At 45.5% G+C, this 17,960-nt stretch overlaps 1 protein-coding gene across 3 annotated transcripts in view; it reads left to right on the forward strand.

Moving 5' to 3' along the window:
* The window catches only part of nfatc3a (nuclear factor of activated T cells 3a), a 102,688-nt gene that overhangs the window by 57,660 nt on the left and 27,068 nt on the right, over positions 1-17,960 (forward strand). For all 3 annotated transcript variants that reach the window (XM_080759340.1, XM_080759341.1, XM_080759342.1), the window contains exons 4-6: positions 3,970-4,169; positions 4,758-4,930; positions 7,364-7,504. In XM_080759340.1, coding sequence (XP_080615466.1) covers positions 3,970-4,169; positions 4,758-4,930; positions 7,364-7,504 — 514 coding nt within the window. The remainder of the gene's footprint in view (positions 1-3,969; positions 4,170-4,757; positions 4,931-7,363; positions 7,505-17,960) is intronic.

A 17,960-nucleotide genomic window follows, 5' to 3' on the forward strand; every position in this document is an offset into this window, starting at 1 on the left:
AGCCTCTTAGCCAGAGTCACAGAGAAGTCACACCGTCTGTTAGTGAAGGAACAGCAGACACACACACACACACACACACACACACACGCACACACACACACACACACACACACACACACACACACCATTTAGTCATTTGTCGTTCATTCATGCTGGATCCAGACACACTTTGACTCAGTCCACTCTGCGGCTGCTCTGCTATACAATAATGAGGCAAACGCACACAACATGTGCTAACCCACTTTGTCTATGCTCTGTCACACACAGACACACGCACACATGCACGCACGCACGCACGCACGCACACACACACACACACACACACACACACACACACACACACACACACACACACACACACACACACACACACACACACACACACACACACACACACACACACACACACACACACACACACACTCTCTCTCTCTCTCTCTCTCACTCTAATGCTGGGAACAGTGAAGTACTTAGACTCAATGGCTTTTGTTTTAGCTCATTAAGACAATGCTGATCTAGATAAGCACCTTGTTTACCAACAGATCTACTATAGACGTTCCAGGAAGGACTATTTCTGTCCTTCTGAGAACCACTGTTCCTTAACCAATTCACACTGACACTTTGCTTGAGGTTTGGGTATACCTTGCCATGATGTAACTCCCAATATTGCACAGATACAGTATCTTACTATCTTGCTTCATTGCTCCGCTGATTGGAGAGTGAAAATAGTTTCCTAATTGACTTACTGTACACGGCACAGTGAATCAGCTCTCACAGTCACGCATTTGTTACATAAAAGGATGCAAACATGTATCACAAGCCCTACACAGTAAAACTCTATTTAAAGTTAAACACAATCACAAAAGTATTTAACTGCCTCAGCACCTCTTCACCCCTTCTACCGCACCTGGGTGGTCACAGGGTCAAGATTTGACCCTGTGTTTAAGATTTGACCCTGTGGGTGGGATCGTATCCTAGCAGAGCATTTGAAACACACACACACACACACACACACACACCCCACATCACCAGATTTAGAGCGTTAGCTGTAATCACCACTGTACTACACACGTATTAGCAGGAATGTGGTCTCACTCAGCTCAACGTTGTGTCCAGAAACATCATGAACCATGGAGCCTTGTTGAGCCTGCTGGCATAACTCATGCTGCCATGTCCTCAGAATCAGATACAAGCTCTTCATTCAAAGTGGAACACTTGGGGCTTTATGGAGACGACACAGCCTTCTTCACCACCCAGCCTGCATGCACCCCCTAGACCAGAGATTTGCAACCTTTTTTTATTTCAAGTTTGATAGCATTGCTATCAAATTTGTCAGCGCAAACCTCTTTTCTCCTTATTTGAACTTTTTGAGAGGAGATGTGAAATTATGACCCGATATCCATACATGTGATATGGGAGATATGACATGATAGGCCAGAGCTGCCATATATCCTCCAGAATCGGATACGAGGTCTTTGTATTCAAAGTGGAACACTTTGAGCTTTGTGGAGAAGACACGGCCTTCCCTAGACACCTCGGGGGACTCGTCCTCCTCTCACCTAGCCCCTTGTAAACATCACACGTTGCATTTATATTCCCATCGCTCCGTTTGACCTGGCTGGCCCCTCTAGCTCCGCTGGGGACCGTCTCAGCAGCAAAGAAGAGAGACAGAGAGAGACTGAAATACCGTTGAAATACCGCCAAAAGTATAAAACGTCTCCTATATGGATGTATAACTATCTCTGACAGAAAATGAACAATCTTTTTATAGTTTCACAAGATAGTATTAATCAAAGGGTTAACGTTTACACGTTTATTTTATTGTTTCATCTTGCTTGTTTTGTTCCACTTTTGCTTTGGCAATGTAAACGTATCTTTTCTTGTATGTTTTTCTCCTTTGAATTGAATTGAAATTGAATTGAATTGAGAGAGAGACAGAGAGAGAGAGAGACAAAGAGAGATTGTGGAAACCAGAGCAGTCTCTACTGGTATAAATCCAGTATCAGCAGCAGCTTGCCAGTCTTTAGTCACCTGGAAAGTGAAGGAGAGTTTAATCACATCGCTGCTCACACCAAGCTGCATATGGACCAACAATAATTGGTCTCTGAGAATGTCAATATTCTGAAACCAAGCATGCACCTCTGTGTCGCTGCCCACTCGCACGTTTTTCCTCATGTGCATGTGTTTCCAGGGCCTAATGTGACCAATTTTAAATGCCATTTTTCCCAGCTTTCGGAATGGCACGACAAATGCACATTCATGTCTCCTTTCTCTTCCCCTCCGCCCACACTAGTCTGGTGTTTTTTCTCCTCCTTCTTTTTTTTTGGGGGGGGGGGGGGTGGGTTTCACCAAACATTGACACAGCGGTGTGTGACGCAAGCCCACCGGGTCGGAGAACGGGGTCAGCCGCCAGCTGTGGTGGGGCAGGGCAGGGTGCCGGGGGTGGAACCACCAATGAAAGGCCTTGTTCTGTTGGGTTCCCCTCAGTGGGCTCTGCCACACCACCTGAGCCTTGTTCTGTTGGGTTCCCCTCAGTGGGCTCTGCCACACCACCTGAGCCTTGTTCTGTTGGGTTCCCCTCAGTGGGCTCTGCCACACGGTCCACACCAGTGCTGGAAAACGTGTGTGTGTGTGTGTGTGTGTGTGTGTGTGTGTGTGTGTGTGTGTGTGTGTGTGCACGTGCATGTGTGTGTGTGTGTGTGTGTGTGTGTGTGTGCACGTGCACTCGCGTCCATGCGTGTGTGTGAGAGAGAGGGCAGTGGTGCCGCCTTTCCCTGCGCCAAGCACAACATTCCAACAGTGGTGGGATTGTGTGGCCTGTGTGGGATGTTTTTCTTGTCTCTTTCTGTCCTTGCGAGGAGGAACGCCTCGGGTCCCAAACCCCGCCCCTCTCAACAGTAATCTCCTCACCTGTCTGAATGGCTGGCACAGGGGGATGCCCGCCCGCCCGCCGTGCGTGGTGAAGGGCACGCCGTGGGCACCAGAAGGACACCGCGCCAACCAGGCTTGCATGCCCTCTGAGGGGCCATTGACATTTTCACTGGGCCGTGCGGTTTATTTTTTTATAGCCAGCGCTTGACCAGTAAAAAGGTGTTTCACTGTAAAGGACCAAGTATACGAGAGAGACCCCACAGCATGAGGTAGAGAGACGTGTCTGGGACTTGCTGTTTCTATGTGGCCATTCAGTGTGTTTGTTTTTGTATGGTATACTGCGGTATGCCACGTGTATTTGTCCATGATTTGACTTAGTTTTCTTCCTTCTTTTAACCCTCATGCTCTCCTGTCTCTCTTGATTCATACTCGCATGAATAAATGTATACGTATACTTCATCATACGTCACTTGTCACTGTATCTGCTATTTTCAGCGTGCAACAGTGCGACAGTCCGACTTTCCACTCCGGTGTAACCTTTCTCTTGCGTTTGGGAAAATGTGTCTTGGGTTTTAGCAGCAACGGCGCCACTGGCTTTTTGGTGGTGAGCTTTCGACTCTCTTTGGACAGAGTCTCGGAAAGACCACGGCGGCCAGGCCCAGACCCGCCAGCCCTGAGGTTCATGGCCGTGGTCAGCTGAGTGACCACGACCCGCGAGGTGTAGCAGTGCTCCGTGCAAGGATCCTCATTAAAGTGGGGAAAAAAGTGATAAGGCTCATTAGTGGAGAACATCCGTGCCGGTACTGGACTGGTGGGAGGCCAAAGCAGCAGATGAATGTACCGCGGGCCCTGCCAGAACCATCCCAACACCCTGAGCTTGACATTTAGGCCCCTCAAAAAAAGAAAGAAAGAAAGAAAGAAGGTGGGAAAGCAGTGGAAATGTGGAGTATTTGTTCGCTCATGCAACTCATCTGGACCATGTGTGTTCAGGTCTGTTTTCACTCACGGTATGCATCTTTCCTTCTCCCTCTCTCCCTTTCTCTCTCTCTCTCTCTCTCCGTCTGTCTGTCTGCCTACCGACCATCTGTCTCGTCTCAGCTCATTGGCTACAACGAGAAGCCCATCAACCTGCAGATGTTCATCGGGACGGCGGATGACCGCTACTTGCGGCCGCACGCCTTCTACCAGGTGCACCGCATCACGGGGAAAACGGTGGCCACGGCCAGCCAGGAGATCATCCTCAACAGCTCCAAGGTTCTCGAAATTCCTCTGCTGCCCGAAAACAACATGTCGGCCAGGTAGGTGTCAGAAACACTCCAGGCTTGCGTTATACTCGGGTTATGAGTCTACCACCGTGGTGCGAGCCCCGTCCAGTGTATAAAAAAAGAAATCACATTTATGACCGCACGGGGGTCCACATGTCTTCCAACGCCTTAGTTTATGGATGTTTAATTCAAACCAACAGGACAATCGCTGCGTGGCAGGAAAATATGAGGGTTTCCCACCAAGCAAAGAAACAGGACTTTATTTCCATATTTGTAATTCTGCATCATCCGGGCGATTATATTTATACAAGCTCTGGTTTCGTTTACCTTGGAATTGGCAGGGAGGTATTTGGTAGGGCTTTTCACATTTACAGTTGTAATAAATCATATTCACGGGGCAATTGCAATTTGTGATTCGACACTTAATTTCCCCCCATATTGCCCGTTCCCCTACCGGGCTGTGGTTGGTTTTTATATCACTCCCAGGCCCTCTCGGTACTTAAATATTTCTTCGATGCCTGCCAATTTCGGATAGGGTTTGCGCTCATGAGGGCCAACTGTTGTGTTTCCCCCCCACCCCTCTCCTCCTCCTCTCCTCCTCTCCTCCGCTCCACCCTGCAGCATCGACTGTGCAGGCATCCTGAAGCTGCGGAACTCGGACATCGAGCTTCGGAAGGGGGAGACGGACATCGGGAGGAAGAACACGCGGGTGCGCGTGGTGTTCCGAGTGCACATCCCCCAGCCCAACGGCAAGGTGCTGTCGCTGCAGGCCGCCTCCATCCCTGTGGAGTGCTGTGAGTGTCTGCTTCCTGGCGGGAGTCACACACACACACTCGCGCGCACACACACAAACACACACACACACACACACACACATTGGTATTGATTGTTTCTTTATTTCCGTGTCCTGCACACAATGTGCCAAACCCTCATGGGTTTATAAGACACCATTTCACATTTGCATTTACAGCATGTTTACATTACATAATTCATGCATTTACAGCATGTTTACATTACATAATTAAATATATTACAACTCAGTATTAATATACTTCAACAATTTAGTGTGGCAATTTTATGAATGGCAATTTCAAATGTTTTTGTGTGCGCCACTTAACCCTAATCCTGAAGCCTGAATTCTACCTGGTTGCTGGTGTCGCTCACCAAAACATAGTGGGTCTACATGCTCACGACGTGTTGGGAGCTTGCAGATCTTCTATCCCAACCTGATTTTTTTTTAAATTATAAGCCTATGTCATTACAATTTATTAAACGTATTATAACCATAAAACAACCATTTATCTTGTGAGGTCCAGGAAAAGTGACCCCACAATGTCTGTTTCTCAAATTCAACCACCTTTACTTGTGGGGATATTTGGCACTCAGTATTGTGTACAAGTATAGTGTACAAGCGCACGCACGCACACACACGCACACACACACACACACACAGACCTCCAAACAAAGCATTTTGATAGCACATGAATCCTGAAAAGCCCTTCGATGCCCTATACTACTTCATCATACAAGAGTGTCGCACAACAGTAGTGAACATAGCAAACCTAAAAGTTCACAATAGTAGTGAACATAGCAAACCTAAAAGTTCACAATAGTAGTGAACATAGCAAACCTAAAAGTTCACAATAGTAGTGAACATAGCAAACCTAAAAGTTCACAATAGTAGTGAACATAGCAAACCTAAAAGTTCACAATAGTAGTGAACATAGCAAACCTAAAAGTTCACAATAGTAGTGAACATAGCAAACCTAAAAGTTCACAACAGTAGTGAACATAGCAAACCTAAAAGTTCACAACAGTAGTGAACATAGCAAACCTAAAAGTTCACAACACTTTGAGACGTTTTGATACAGTACAAGGCTTCCACACGACAGCAACGATATACAAATACAGACATCCCGGCACACACACACACACACACACACACACACACACACACACACACACACACACACACACACACTGTGCTCCCTCACAGACATCAACACGCTGTTCTACAAACTGTACATGTTGATTAGAGAGCCACAGTACTGCTGCTCTAGCTCTTTTAGTGAATGTTGATTTAATCTACTGTTTGCACTCATTGAAAGACGCTTTAGATAACAATGTCCGATAAATGCCCTTCTAGTCCAGCTTTTGGCATGCATGGAATTAATTCTGTACTGGCCATATATGGAGTGTACAGGGTATGATTAGGTCAGATCAACATATGGAATGTCAGAACAGGTCAGCTCCATATATGGAGATCTAAGGATGGCAGGATGGTGTCTTGAGTGTACAGGGTTTGATGAGGTCTCCCCATATATGGAGTGTGTCTTGAGTGTACATGGTTTGATGAGGTGTGACCTGACGGACAGGTTTTGCAGGTTTTCATAGTAATCTGCTACCTATGATCGCAATAAGAAGAAGAATATACGTCAGACTTATATATCTCTTTTCTTGGTTGGTACCCAACGTCGCAAAATGAAACAACTGTATTAGAACAGAAGAGAAATAGTTACAAGGCAGAAAGAGAGATTTGATTAGACTCGGACGGGAAAAGCGAGTCTGAAGAAGCGTGTTTTGAGGGAGGCTTTGAACACTGCATGGGTGGGGCCGGCTTTGATGTGAGGTGGCTCAGGTGGGAGTAAGTGGGAGGGGGGGGGGGGGCAGGAGTAGTCACGGGAGACATTCAGGGTCTCTTTTACAAGGAACTCAGACTGCTCATAAAAGGAAGATACAACAGCAACATAATAACAAAACTTAATATATTATACGGTACTGTATGTATTATACAGAAATTGTCCCGTCAGAATCAGAATCTCACACGATGTCACATCACATGTTTATAGGTGTAAAGAAGTATGTGAATTAATTTATTTCGTGAGCGCTTCGCCATTCTGTGGTTTTTTGAGAGAAGGGAAAGGTTAGAGATAGAGTAAGAGCGGGAGAGAAAAGGTTTAACCCATTTAGGCCTGAAAAAAATCTTCTAAATCCTCCAGTTTTCTGAAATAAATATTTTCACGATTTTTCAAAAATAGCAGACCTACAAGCTCGTAGATCTGCAATTTTTCAACAGCTAAATTATAACATAAGGTTTAAAACACCAAAAGGATCCCGCCCAAAAAGGTTTAAATAACGTGTTAAATAATCAATAAGATACATGTGATTGATGATGATAATAATCATGGTGTCGTGCGTTCCTCTGTGGTTCTGTGCTTGCCTTCCAGCCCAGAGATCAGCCCAGGAGCTTCCCCAGGTGGAGAAGTCCAGCCTGAGCAGCTGTCTGGTCAGCGGGGGAGAGGAGATGCTCATCACCGGATCCAACTTCTTCCCCGAGTCTAAGGTCATCTTCCTGGAGAAGGGTCCTGGTAAGAGAGACGCCAGCACAGCAGCATGGCACACACACACACACACACACACACACACACACACACACACACACACACACACACACACACACACACACACACAGTATTTCTACATGAGTGTGAGTACTTTTCCACCACTGTAGCATATAAACACACTGTGTGAAACTGTTCTCCATGGGCTGAGTGGTAGAAATGTGCTCTCCCACATGGGAGACTGCGGGGTTGAATCCTCGGTACGTCATAAAGGTTACAGACTGCATCTTTAAAGGTGTAGGGAAACGGAAATGGTGGGCCTTTTATTTTGACGTTTCACCCTGAAACGCTGGCTCTGAAGTTTCTGAACCAATCAGAGCGTTGCATCCCTCCAGGCTATGGGGTCTCAAAGTCTGTGACTTCCTGCACGCGAATTTCGTAAAATAAAAGAGAAAGAGAGACAGGGGGAAAAACCAGCGGATTATTTATAACCTGTACACAACCTATATACACATTTTAGAGTGATGATTAAGTTTAAAACAAGTAATACATTGTCTGGATGTCATCTTGAATGAGATTTAAAAAAACAGCTGTGGAATAGGACAACGAAGCATGGGAATCAAACTGGTGAGCTTCATTTTTATTGGCTTTTATTGATGTGAATCTCTACACGTCATCATGCAGCACGTTTTGGTTTTCAGGAAGTAATTAAAAACATATTTTTATGGACTTTTGATATAAAAACACACAGAAATATTTGCCCATTTGTTTGTCATCCATTGTTATATATGCCCATATGATGACCACGGATATAGGTCTAAAAGTGTGAAAAACGTATTTTTCCTTTCACTATGCCTTTAATAAACAACGGACATCTGAATTTCACTCATGAATCAATCTTTCCTCCAGGGTCTATTTTTGGCTAGATTTTGGCTACAGAAGTTGATTATCATACCGTACTGAAATGTAGGGCATCCACTGGCTTCGTTGAAAAACACAAACCATGTTATGCTTCAGTTAACAGTAATGTCAAGACTTACGCAGCTGGAGCAGCCGGGACCGTCAAAGCTTTTTATTCAGGTGCTATTAATAAATGAATGACGTTTCCATCTTTAGATCTTCTTCCGAGTCATCATGACTCTTCTGCAACTGTTGCTCCGGCTCCTGTGACGCACCAGACTAGCCGTATTATTTAGGCCAGGGGTTTTCAACAGGTGGTCCCGTGGAGGTATTGCATGTGGTCCCTGACCGTGCATTTAGTAATGTAGCAAAGTGAAGATTTTGTATTTTCTTCCACGGAACAGTGCACTAAACGTCTGTGCACTCACTGTTAGAAAAGGCAGTTAGAATCTCAAGATGGGTGAAGTGTACCAGCTTGCCTGATTGAGTCATCATTATTAGGAAATGTGCCCATATAATCATGTCATCATGTGCTATATCTTGCACGTATTTTTACTATATTTATATATATATATATATATATATATATATATATATATATTACCATTGTTACTATTATTAAAATAGTTAAAATAGCCGATAATAGCCATAATGTATGGATGTAGATCTGCTTCAAGTTTAGGGATAAAGGTTATAGGGCCAAGATATACTGTAGGGCCACATGTGTCAGTACTGTATATCAGTTAAGTCCGTGGACCATCGTTTGAGAAACAGTATAAGACATGGGATGCATTCCATAACAAGTGTTTAAACTAATCTTAGCCCATATTCCATTACAACACAACAGTGGTCCCCAGGTTGATCCTTAGTCAAGGTGGTGGTCCCTGGTTCACAATCAGTTGAAAACCCCTGATTTAGGCTGAGGCGCGCTGGTAGACTCCCTTTGTAGACTAGGCTTAGAGTTAGCAAAACATGCTCCCTGTCGGAGCCTCTGTAGCCTGATTTTTACAATATCCGATCTGAAAGCTCACAATGCATTGCTGTTTAATATGTTGTGAGCTTGTAGATCTGATGTTTGCGGCCTGCGAGTAGCATCTTGACACCACAGTGTCAATATACAATATGCTTTATGATACATAATGCAGTATTTTAATCAAATAAAGGAGTAAAACTAACCTTTTTTAATAAAGCACTTCACGATAGTAACCTTAAAAAGCAATCTGCACATTTTCAAACAAGCCTCAGAAACAACTTGTTGGTTTAATTATGAGACTAAAGGAGTGAGAAAAAGAGACTGTGAGTGAAAACAAACGCAGCTGTAGTAATCCCCACTCAGATTCCTTAGTCAATGAGTTTTAAAAGGCAGAATCAGTGTCCCTTTTAAGGAACCAAATGATTAAACAACATAATCCGACAAAAAAAAATCTGAGTCGTGCACCTGATTTATGTGGCATGCTACAAACTGACTTATTGTTTCTGGCAACAAGTAGATGAGAGTTGTCAATCTTTTGTGTCCCCTAGAGCGCTCTTCAACCCTTTGAAGCTAGAATCAGCAAAGCCACTTTTTTCAGCGTGAAACCGTCTAGCTCTGTGTTAATTGCACGACATGGGTTTACCTTGTCATGCCAGGAATGTCTCCGCTTGGCTCAGGAGACAATAGACATCTCTCAAAACAGACAATGGACATGTCTGACTGGGGCCATTAGTGTAATGATGCTGGGGCGTGTGTTCTGTGTCTTCTACAAACACACCATGTCACTTATTGTCTGGTTATCAGCTCAGCCATCAGATCTGCCAGGTTGTCTTGGCCCTGGCTAGCACTGCAAGCCTTCAGGGCATGTCCTCGGCTCACACACACACACACGCATACACAGGACAGATTTATTGCTTCTGGTTACGTAAATTTACCCAGTGAGCACTGAGCACTGTAAATAGACCAGGTGTTATCTTGTATCCAGACTTGCACCATATTTTGTTAATTTCTAACGTGGCCTACTTGTGCTCGTGTTTGGTGGAGCTGTATCTGAGACGATTGCTTATACACGATTTGATTTACTGTACCAAAGACACAGAATACCTAATAATGACTTAAGTTATCATCTAAACTAGAGATTATCTACAGCAGGAGAGACTGGGAGAGGCTGTTGTTGTAACCATTTTAATCCTGGTATTATCCATGGCATTATATAGGCGAACATTTTCAAAACGTAAAAAGAGGCCAAATATAGCCAGCATCTACAAGTTAATTTGGTAAATAGCTCATTGTGGTTAATCCTGTTACAAACATAAGCAAAACATGTCATGGAGGATGAGGCTCACATGCTGGATTCAGTGTGGAAGCTTACATTCCTAAAAATCACGTACTGTAAGTGGTGCGGGTGGCTAGTGTAGGATTCTGTTCACCTTCTTTATATCACATGCATGGGAATAAACTTGTTTAAAGACTATTGGGGAATTCAGCATGTTTGATCATGTGAAGATGAATGATGCATCGTTTAAGAATTGCCCTCTGGGAGTACCCTGGTAACTTATCAATAGCTTTATCGCTACAGTAACGCCCAAAAGACATAATGTACTGTATATACACAGTCAAGGCACTGGCTGAGCTAGTCTACTAGCGTCTCCACAATTGTCATTAGCATTGTGACACTCAACAGTAAAAAGCGTGAGGTTTTCCCTACTTTGACGCTAGTTGAGTCTTCGCTCCCCTTCGTCCCCCATTTCTCGACCCACCACGAGGACAGAAAGAGTTTCCCCCGGTCTGTCTGAGAACACTGAAACATGGAAATACCACCATTGGTGATTTTGACTTGATAAACTGTGTACCGTATATAAAATATAGATTCCCTAGCGAATGTCTTAGTTTTTGTTTATGCTTATTTACTCTGATTATAAAGATCGTTATTGTCATTTTGACAGCAGGCTTTCCACCATTTAGCTATGCTTTCCGTGGGTACTTTACGTTCCACATGGAAGCTGCACTGCTCGGACATTTTTTAATTCAAGATTTTAACTACCAGCTGTGCTTCTGAAGATTATTCAACTGCATGGCTTACACATGTATAAATTGTTTACAAACAAGCCACGGTTGGTGAAATTCTAGTGCACTGCATTTCTAGCCTGTGTATGTCTGTGTGCTTGTTGCTGGGTGCAGCTGGCCACGTGAGCCAAGCTCCGTTGCTCTCGTTGGCTGTAGAGTGGAAACACTCTATTCAACACCACTTGCAAGTTGCAACTGACGAAAAGTAATTGCTGTATGCATGCAGCAATTACTAGCAGTGAAGCTGCTTTGTGTCCAGACAGCAGTGCAGTTGGGGTGAAGCTGCTTTGAATCCAGACAGCAGTGCAGTTGGGGTGAAGCTGCTTTGTGTCCAGACAGCAGTGCAGTTGGGGTGAAGCTGCTTTGAGTCCAGACATCAGTGCAGTTGGGGTGAAGCTGCTTTGTGTCCAGACAGCAGTGCAGTTGGGGTGAAGCTGCTTTGTGTCCAGACAGCAGTGCAGTTGGGGTGAAGCTGCTTTGTGTCCAGACAGCAGTGCAGTTGGGGTGAAGCTGCTTTGAGTCCAGACAGCAGTGCAGTTGGGGTGAAATACAGACACTCGTTGCAGGTCATTCACAGCTTGTTTCTGAATGATATATTCATTTTAGCCATGTCATGTAGTCCAGGGGTTCTCAACGTTTTGGCCGGGGACCCCCGGAAATGCTCTGGCAATGTCTCGGGACCCCCTCCCAACCCCCAATATAAATTGACTGCTACAACAACCTTAATAATAGAGACAATAGACCATGAAGAAATACTGAAACCAGATATAATCATTAGGGAAGGTGAATGCATGTAACATGCGTGTACTATTATGTAAACTCTTCATTTCCACTTTCCAGCCATTCAGTTGCAAAATAATAATTTGGGGACCCCCCAAAATAATTTGGCGACCCCCAAGGGGTCGCGGCCCACGGGTTGAGGACCCCTGATGTAGTCAATCAATATTGATTTGTTTCTCATCTACACAGCTGCTGCTTTAAATCTTTAATTTCAAAATGTGATGCTTTCCATACAGTCAGTTCCTTCACCTCAACAAGCAGACACACACTTTGACACAGCGTTGACAGCTGTCACACGTAATCTCGAACAAGCCCAACTATTGTAGCGCTGTGCTCAGCGTCGTGGACTAGATTTCCACACTGCCTGTGTGAGAGAGGCGTAACGCCAAAGTAGTGATAAAGCACTCACTCAACCTGCTCCAGCAGAGGCCTGTGATTCTCTATGGCCACCATAGAGGCCTGTGAATCTCTATGGCCACCATAGAGGCCTGGGTGTGATTCTCTATGGCCACCATAGAGGCCTGTGATTCTCTATGGCCACCATAGAGGCCTGTGATTCTCTATGGCCACCATAGAGGCCTGTGATTCTCTATGGCCACCATAGAGGCCTGGGTGTGAATCTCTATGGCCACCATAGAGGCCTGGGTGTGATTCTGATTCTCTATGGCCACCATAGAGGCCTGGGTGTGAATCTCTATGGCCACCATAGAGGCCTGTGATTCTCTATGGCCACCATAGAGGCCTGGGTGTGAATCTCTATGGCCACCATAGAGGCCTGGGTGTGATTCTGATTCTCTATGGCCACCATAGAGGCCTGGGTGTGAATCTCTATGGCCACCATAGAGGCCTGTGATTCTCTATGGCCACCATAGAGGCCTGTGATTCTCTATGGCCACCATAGAGGCCTGTGATTCTCTATGGCCACCATAGAGGCCTGGGTGTGATTCTCTATGGCCACCATAGAGGCCTGGGTGTGAATCTCTATGGCCACCATAGAGGCCTGGGTGTGATTATCTATGGCCACCATAGAGGCCTGGGTGTGATTATCTATGGCCACCATAGAGGCCTGGGTGTGATTATCTATGGCCACCATAGAGGCCTGGGTGTGATTTCCCGCAGTGGCACCTCTGGCTTGGCGTGCCAGCGAGTTAAAATGGCAAGTGACAAGTGACAAGTGTTGTCAGGAATGAATTATCAATAATAAATACATAATCTTTGATCACTCTCTCTACCGCAGTGGTTCCCAAAGTGGGGACAAGGAAGGCAGGAACGCGCAGGTGTGCTTTAGGGGCAGGCGGGGGGAGCAGATCTACAAGCTCACACCGCATCACTTCGTGCCACGGTGCAAGTCTACATCAGCTATTTTTGATATATAGCTTTTTATATTATTATTTATTTATATTTTCGATATTTGAAAAATATCGAAAATATGGAATAATCTTTACTTATTTATTTTTTACAAAAATGTTCTCTTCTTGGGGTCCCATCACGACACATAACATTTTCACATGGGGGTTTGTGGCCATAATATACTGTACCAATTTGGGCGTCCTGGACTTGAAAAGGTTTGAGAACCAGTGCTCCACCACGCCCTTCCATAAGAGAATGGCACGTAGTGTAGCCTTGTGATGGAAAGTGTGAATGGTTGGCATTCAGCGAGCCAGTCCCTGCCTGCCCACGCTGCATTTTGTACAAAGACGCAAAGAAGCAACAAGAGTCAAGTTTGCACACGGTAGCTTGTCGGTGGCTGTTTTCACTGACTGAGAAGCATTCTCTCTTAAGATACTGTAGGAAGAAAGAAAGTAAAGGGGGGAAAAAACAACACAGAGGCACATAGGAATGTTTGTGTGTGTTCTTTGAGGGGCGCTAGGTGAAGCATGGCGGAGGAAAGCAGCATTGAAGAAACAACGTGCCTGGTGGTCAGGGCTTTGGATCCCCTTCAGGGGAGAGTGTGGAAACCACACAGAGGTGCATTGTGGGTATGGAGGAAGGTGGAGGAAAGTGAAAGAAAGTTGAGCAGTTGTTCTCAAAGTGGGGTCCGGGGCAGGGACCCCCAGGGGTCCTTGAGTGGGTTCCAGGGGGTCCCCAGATAAATGATGGATAACTAGGAATAGGAACCAAATGGACACTGATGTGGCTGTAAAGTGAAAAAAAAACCACACGACTGTGTGTGCGTGCGTGCGAGTGCGTGGGGGTCTCCGCTTTTGTCACGTAAGAAGGAAAGGGGTTGGGAACCATGCAGTGCCCCCCTCATCATCGCTAATCCGTCTGCTTTTCTGCAGAACAGGCCGATTCGACTGAACGCTGTTCTGGAGGAGAGTAAAGAAACAGAGGGCCAGTGACACACATTTTTCCAGCCTGCTCTCATACACGGAGGATAAGGTGGGATCATGGCTAATGGCAGAGCCGGGCTTATACTGTGGGCTGCACGCAGAGACCAGAGATTACGGGTTTTCACAGTGCACAACGACCATATACTGCTGTTGAGAGACCGTGCATTATTGTGGAGAATGGTCTACGTTTGGAACTTGGCTCTAGTGTCGGTTAATTGACTACGCATGTAGACAATGTGTGGCTGCGCCCGGTCATTTGCATGAAGTGAGGCCTCTTTGTTTTGTTCACTTTATTTATTTATTCGTTATTTATTACCTTTATAGACAGTCCACAGTGTAGAGATACTTGGGGAGTGACATGCACCACAGGTCCGCCGGGTCTGGGAATGGAATCAGGGACTGCTGTCGGGGCAGAAACCTCCCATCTCCATATTCTAACTTTTTTCATTTTTTATTAACGCCCTACTTGATCATACTCTACACCGTCAAACCAAAGCGTCAAAAGTAGCATATACACAAGCTCGCGAAGTGACACATCTTGAGCTTGCAGAACTGCTGCTTTTGCTAAATTTTTATTCGAATCCTGAAAAGTAACAGTTTTGGAAATATGAAGTTTCCACCCGACAGAGACGATATGGTGGACTCCTTAACCACTCATCTACCGGCGCCCCTGGTCATTTTATTACAGTATTCCCACAGTCACTCTGTCTGGTGGTTGATCTGGCATGAACATTTAAAGAAATACAAAACAAAAAAAATGAAAGAAAGTTTAAGCTGATCGGTGCAGCGGTTTGCAATATTAGCCCCCGCACCAACAGACACGCACGCAGTCTCACAGACAGACCCTCTCCTAGAGACAAGCTTGCCTCCTACAGAGCAGGTGTGATATAGCCACACAATGAAGTATAAATGAGACATCATTTTCAAACCTGGGATGTAACCATTACAGGGTCAACGCACACACTGCTCAACTACAATACCTGAACCCCCTCCCCCACTCGCAGTTTTGTACCCAAAAAAATGCAACTTTCCAGCATGTCTGCATCGCATGCCGTTTTCGTTTCTATGAGGTGCTTGTTTTCCTGACCTTCTTTAGTTTTTTTCCCTTTCCTTTGCGCGCTGCGTTGACACGTATCCCTGCTGAAAGAAGGAGGGAGGTTTGGTCCAGGTTCCAGTCTGCGTGTGCGGTCCAACCGTCCGCCCTGCTGGCCTGAACCAAATACCAGCACATCCACCTTGGCTTCCTCCCCAGACCCTCTGCCGCTTTACTACCTGCCTGGCTGTCACTAATTAATGCACTGGTTCTCAAACCTTTTCGGTCCGATAGGGAACCCCAAATTGATATGTATTTGGCTGCGGAGCCCCCTTCATCTGAAAATGGAAAGAAAGCACGAGGTGACGCACTGTGGCTATCTTTGAATAGCCAACATATAAAAATATAGTAATATAAAGTGGTTAAAATTATCGTGATGCTACATTAACTACTTTTCCTATAGAGACCCCCTGAAGCCCCCTCACCACTGACTTAATCAGACTAAGAGGAATATGAAAAATGTATAGGCCTAATTTAAAACTATGATTCAAGGATTCCCATGTTTGATATTAATTAGGCCATGGTAGTCTCATTTAATTCTGCCGGTGGTCCAGACACACATTGGTTCATTGGCCAAGTGCGGACCCTCAGGAACCCTCTCAGAATCACAATAAGGATCAATCACAGGTTTCCCGGTTATAAGAGAAGGGAGAGAAAGGAGAAAATGTGGGAAAGAAATGTGGTCAAAAAAAAGTTCTAAGATGTGTACATTTACTGTATGCACAGCATAAATAAAAATCACTGTTTGTGCATGTACGTAGTGAGACATAAGGTGAAACCCTGGATGCCATGCTGAGAACCACGGAGCACAGACACATACACAGAAACACACCTAGTCTTCACCAAACAACCAGGAGGAGAAATAAGCTGCTAACCACCTGGCTTATGTTCAGCAGTACCACGCTGCTGCCTGCCAAAAGGAATAAAATGTCTGCAGGCTAGCGACACGCCGTGCGGTGGGATATAAATTAGGCTTTAACTTAAGGAGTTCTATTTGACGACGCGCTGAAGTTTACACAAGAGGGAGTGAGTGTTTGCAAAACCTAGAATGTGGGCCCCCATACCCCCACGCTTCAACACCAGGATGTCTTTGCACAGTTATTATAAGCCAACAGCCATTTGTTTTCCTTGTCAGATCTACCAACACAATGAGTATATTTTCTTTTCCCCATTGCTGCTGCTGGGGTGTGTGCAGCGCGGTGGTGTCGGGGTGGTGGTGGGGAGGGGGGATCGGTATGAGGCTCGTGTCGGAGCTTGTTGTGTTACCTCGTCGGTGCGCATGTGGGGCCATCCAGCTCCCCCCCAACGACCCCACCCCACCCCGTCGCCTGTTGAATGTCAACAGTACACGCTGCAGCGCTGTCAGCCGCCGCAGAGGCAATCCAAGGTCATTCGCTGCTTCAGTGAGAAACGCTCTCCCACTCCCAGTTCATCCCCAGAGAGAGGCATCCTTTTGTGCTTTTACAATAGAGAGAGAGAGAGAGAGAGAGCGCCCGCAGGGGAGATTAGTGGGACTCCGGCTCCAATCTTCCTAGTGTTAAGGGTAAGAGCAGAGCAGGTACAGTAAGTCACTTTGTATTCAAAGCTATGGGGGTCTTGATGGAACCCAGAAAAGCCTCAATGTGACGTGGCTTATGTGAACTTAAAACCCATATACTTAGTTGACTGCAGTCCCCCAGGGGCTATAATAGACCCCTCCTGTTTTCTCAACCTGTGGGACAGGCCCCACACTTTGGCCGGGAGGATATTTCAAGTGGGCCTGGCTACAAGACGCGATGATTTTAATGATAAATGTAAAATAAAATAATGGCAGTCATGGCATGTGTTGTCATTGTGATACCAATAAATAGGAACTTCAAGTATACTACGTTCGTTCCATTGATCCAAGCCCTAACACCATTGATTGATAATTAAAATAAGCATTCTTTGAAAATGCACCACTGCAAGTGGGCCCTGATCAAGACAATGTTGGGAACTGCTGCTGTACAGTGTACACTAAATATCTTGACTGAAAATACCCAATCTAAAAGTTCACAAAACGAGTCACATTGCGATGTGTTTTGCCCGAAGATCTCCTCCCAGAATACAGACTATGCAGTTAAAGAGTTCCTCGGAATGGTCATGGCGGTTCTTTCAGCAGGCGTTGCTGCGGAGCATCGCTATTGATGTTTTGAGGGAAGCCCCTCTGAGAGGAGACACAGCACAGGTGTTCAGAGATATAATCGGGACCACGTGTGCTGCCTTCAAATGCAGACAAAAACAAACACACCGCTGCCAAAAAAGCCACGCAGCACAGAGTTAGGATCTGAATGAGTTGCTTCTTCTTCTTCTTCTTCT

The sequence above is a fragment of the Protomyctophum bolini genome (assembly GCF_963924005.1).
Source record: "Protomyctophum bolini genome assembly, chromosome: 1".
NCBI classification, from domain to species: domain Eukaryota; kingdom Metazoa; phylum Chordata; class Actinopteri; order Myctophiformes; family Myctophidae; genus Protomyctophum; species Protomyctophum bolini.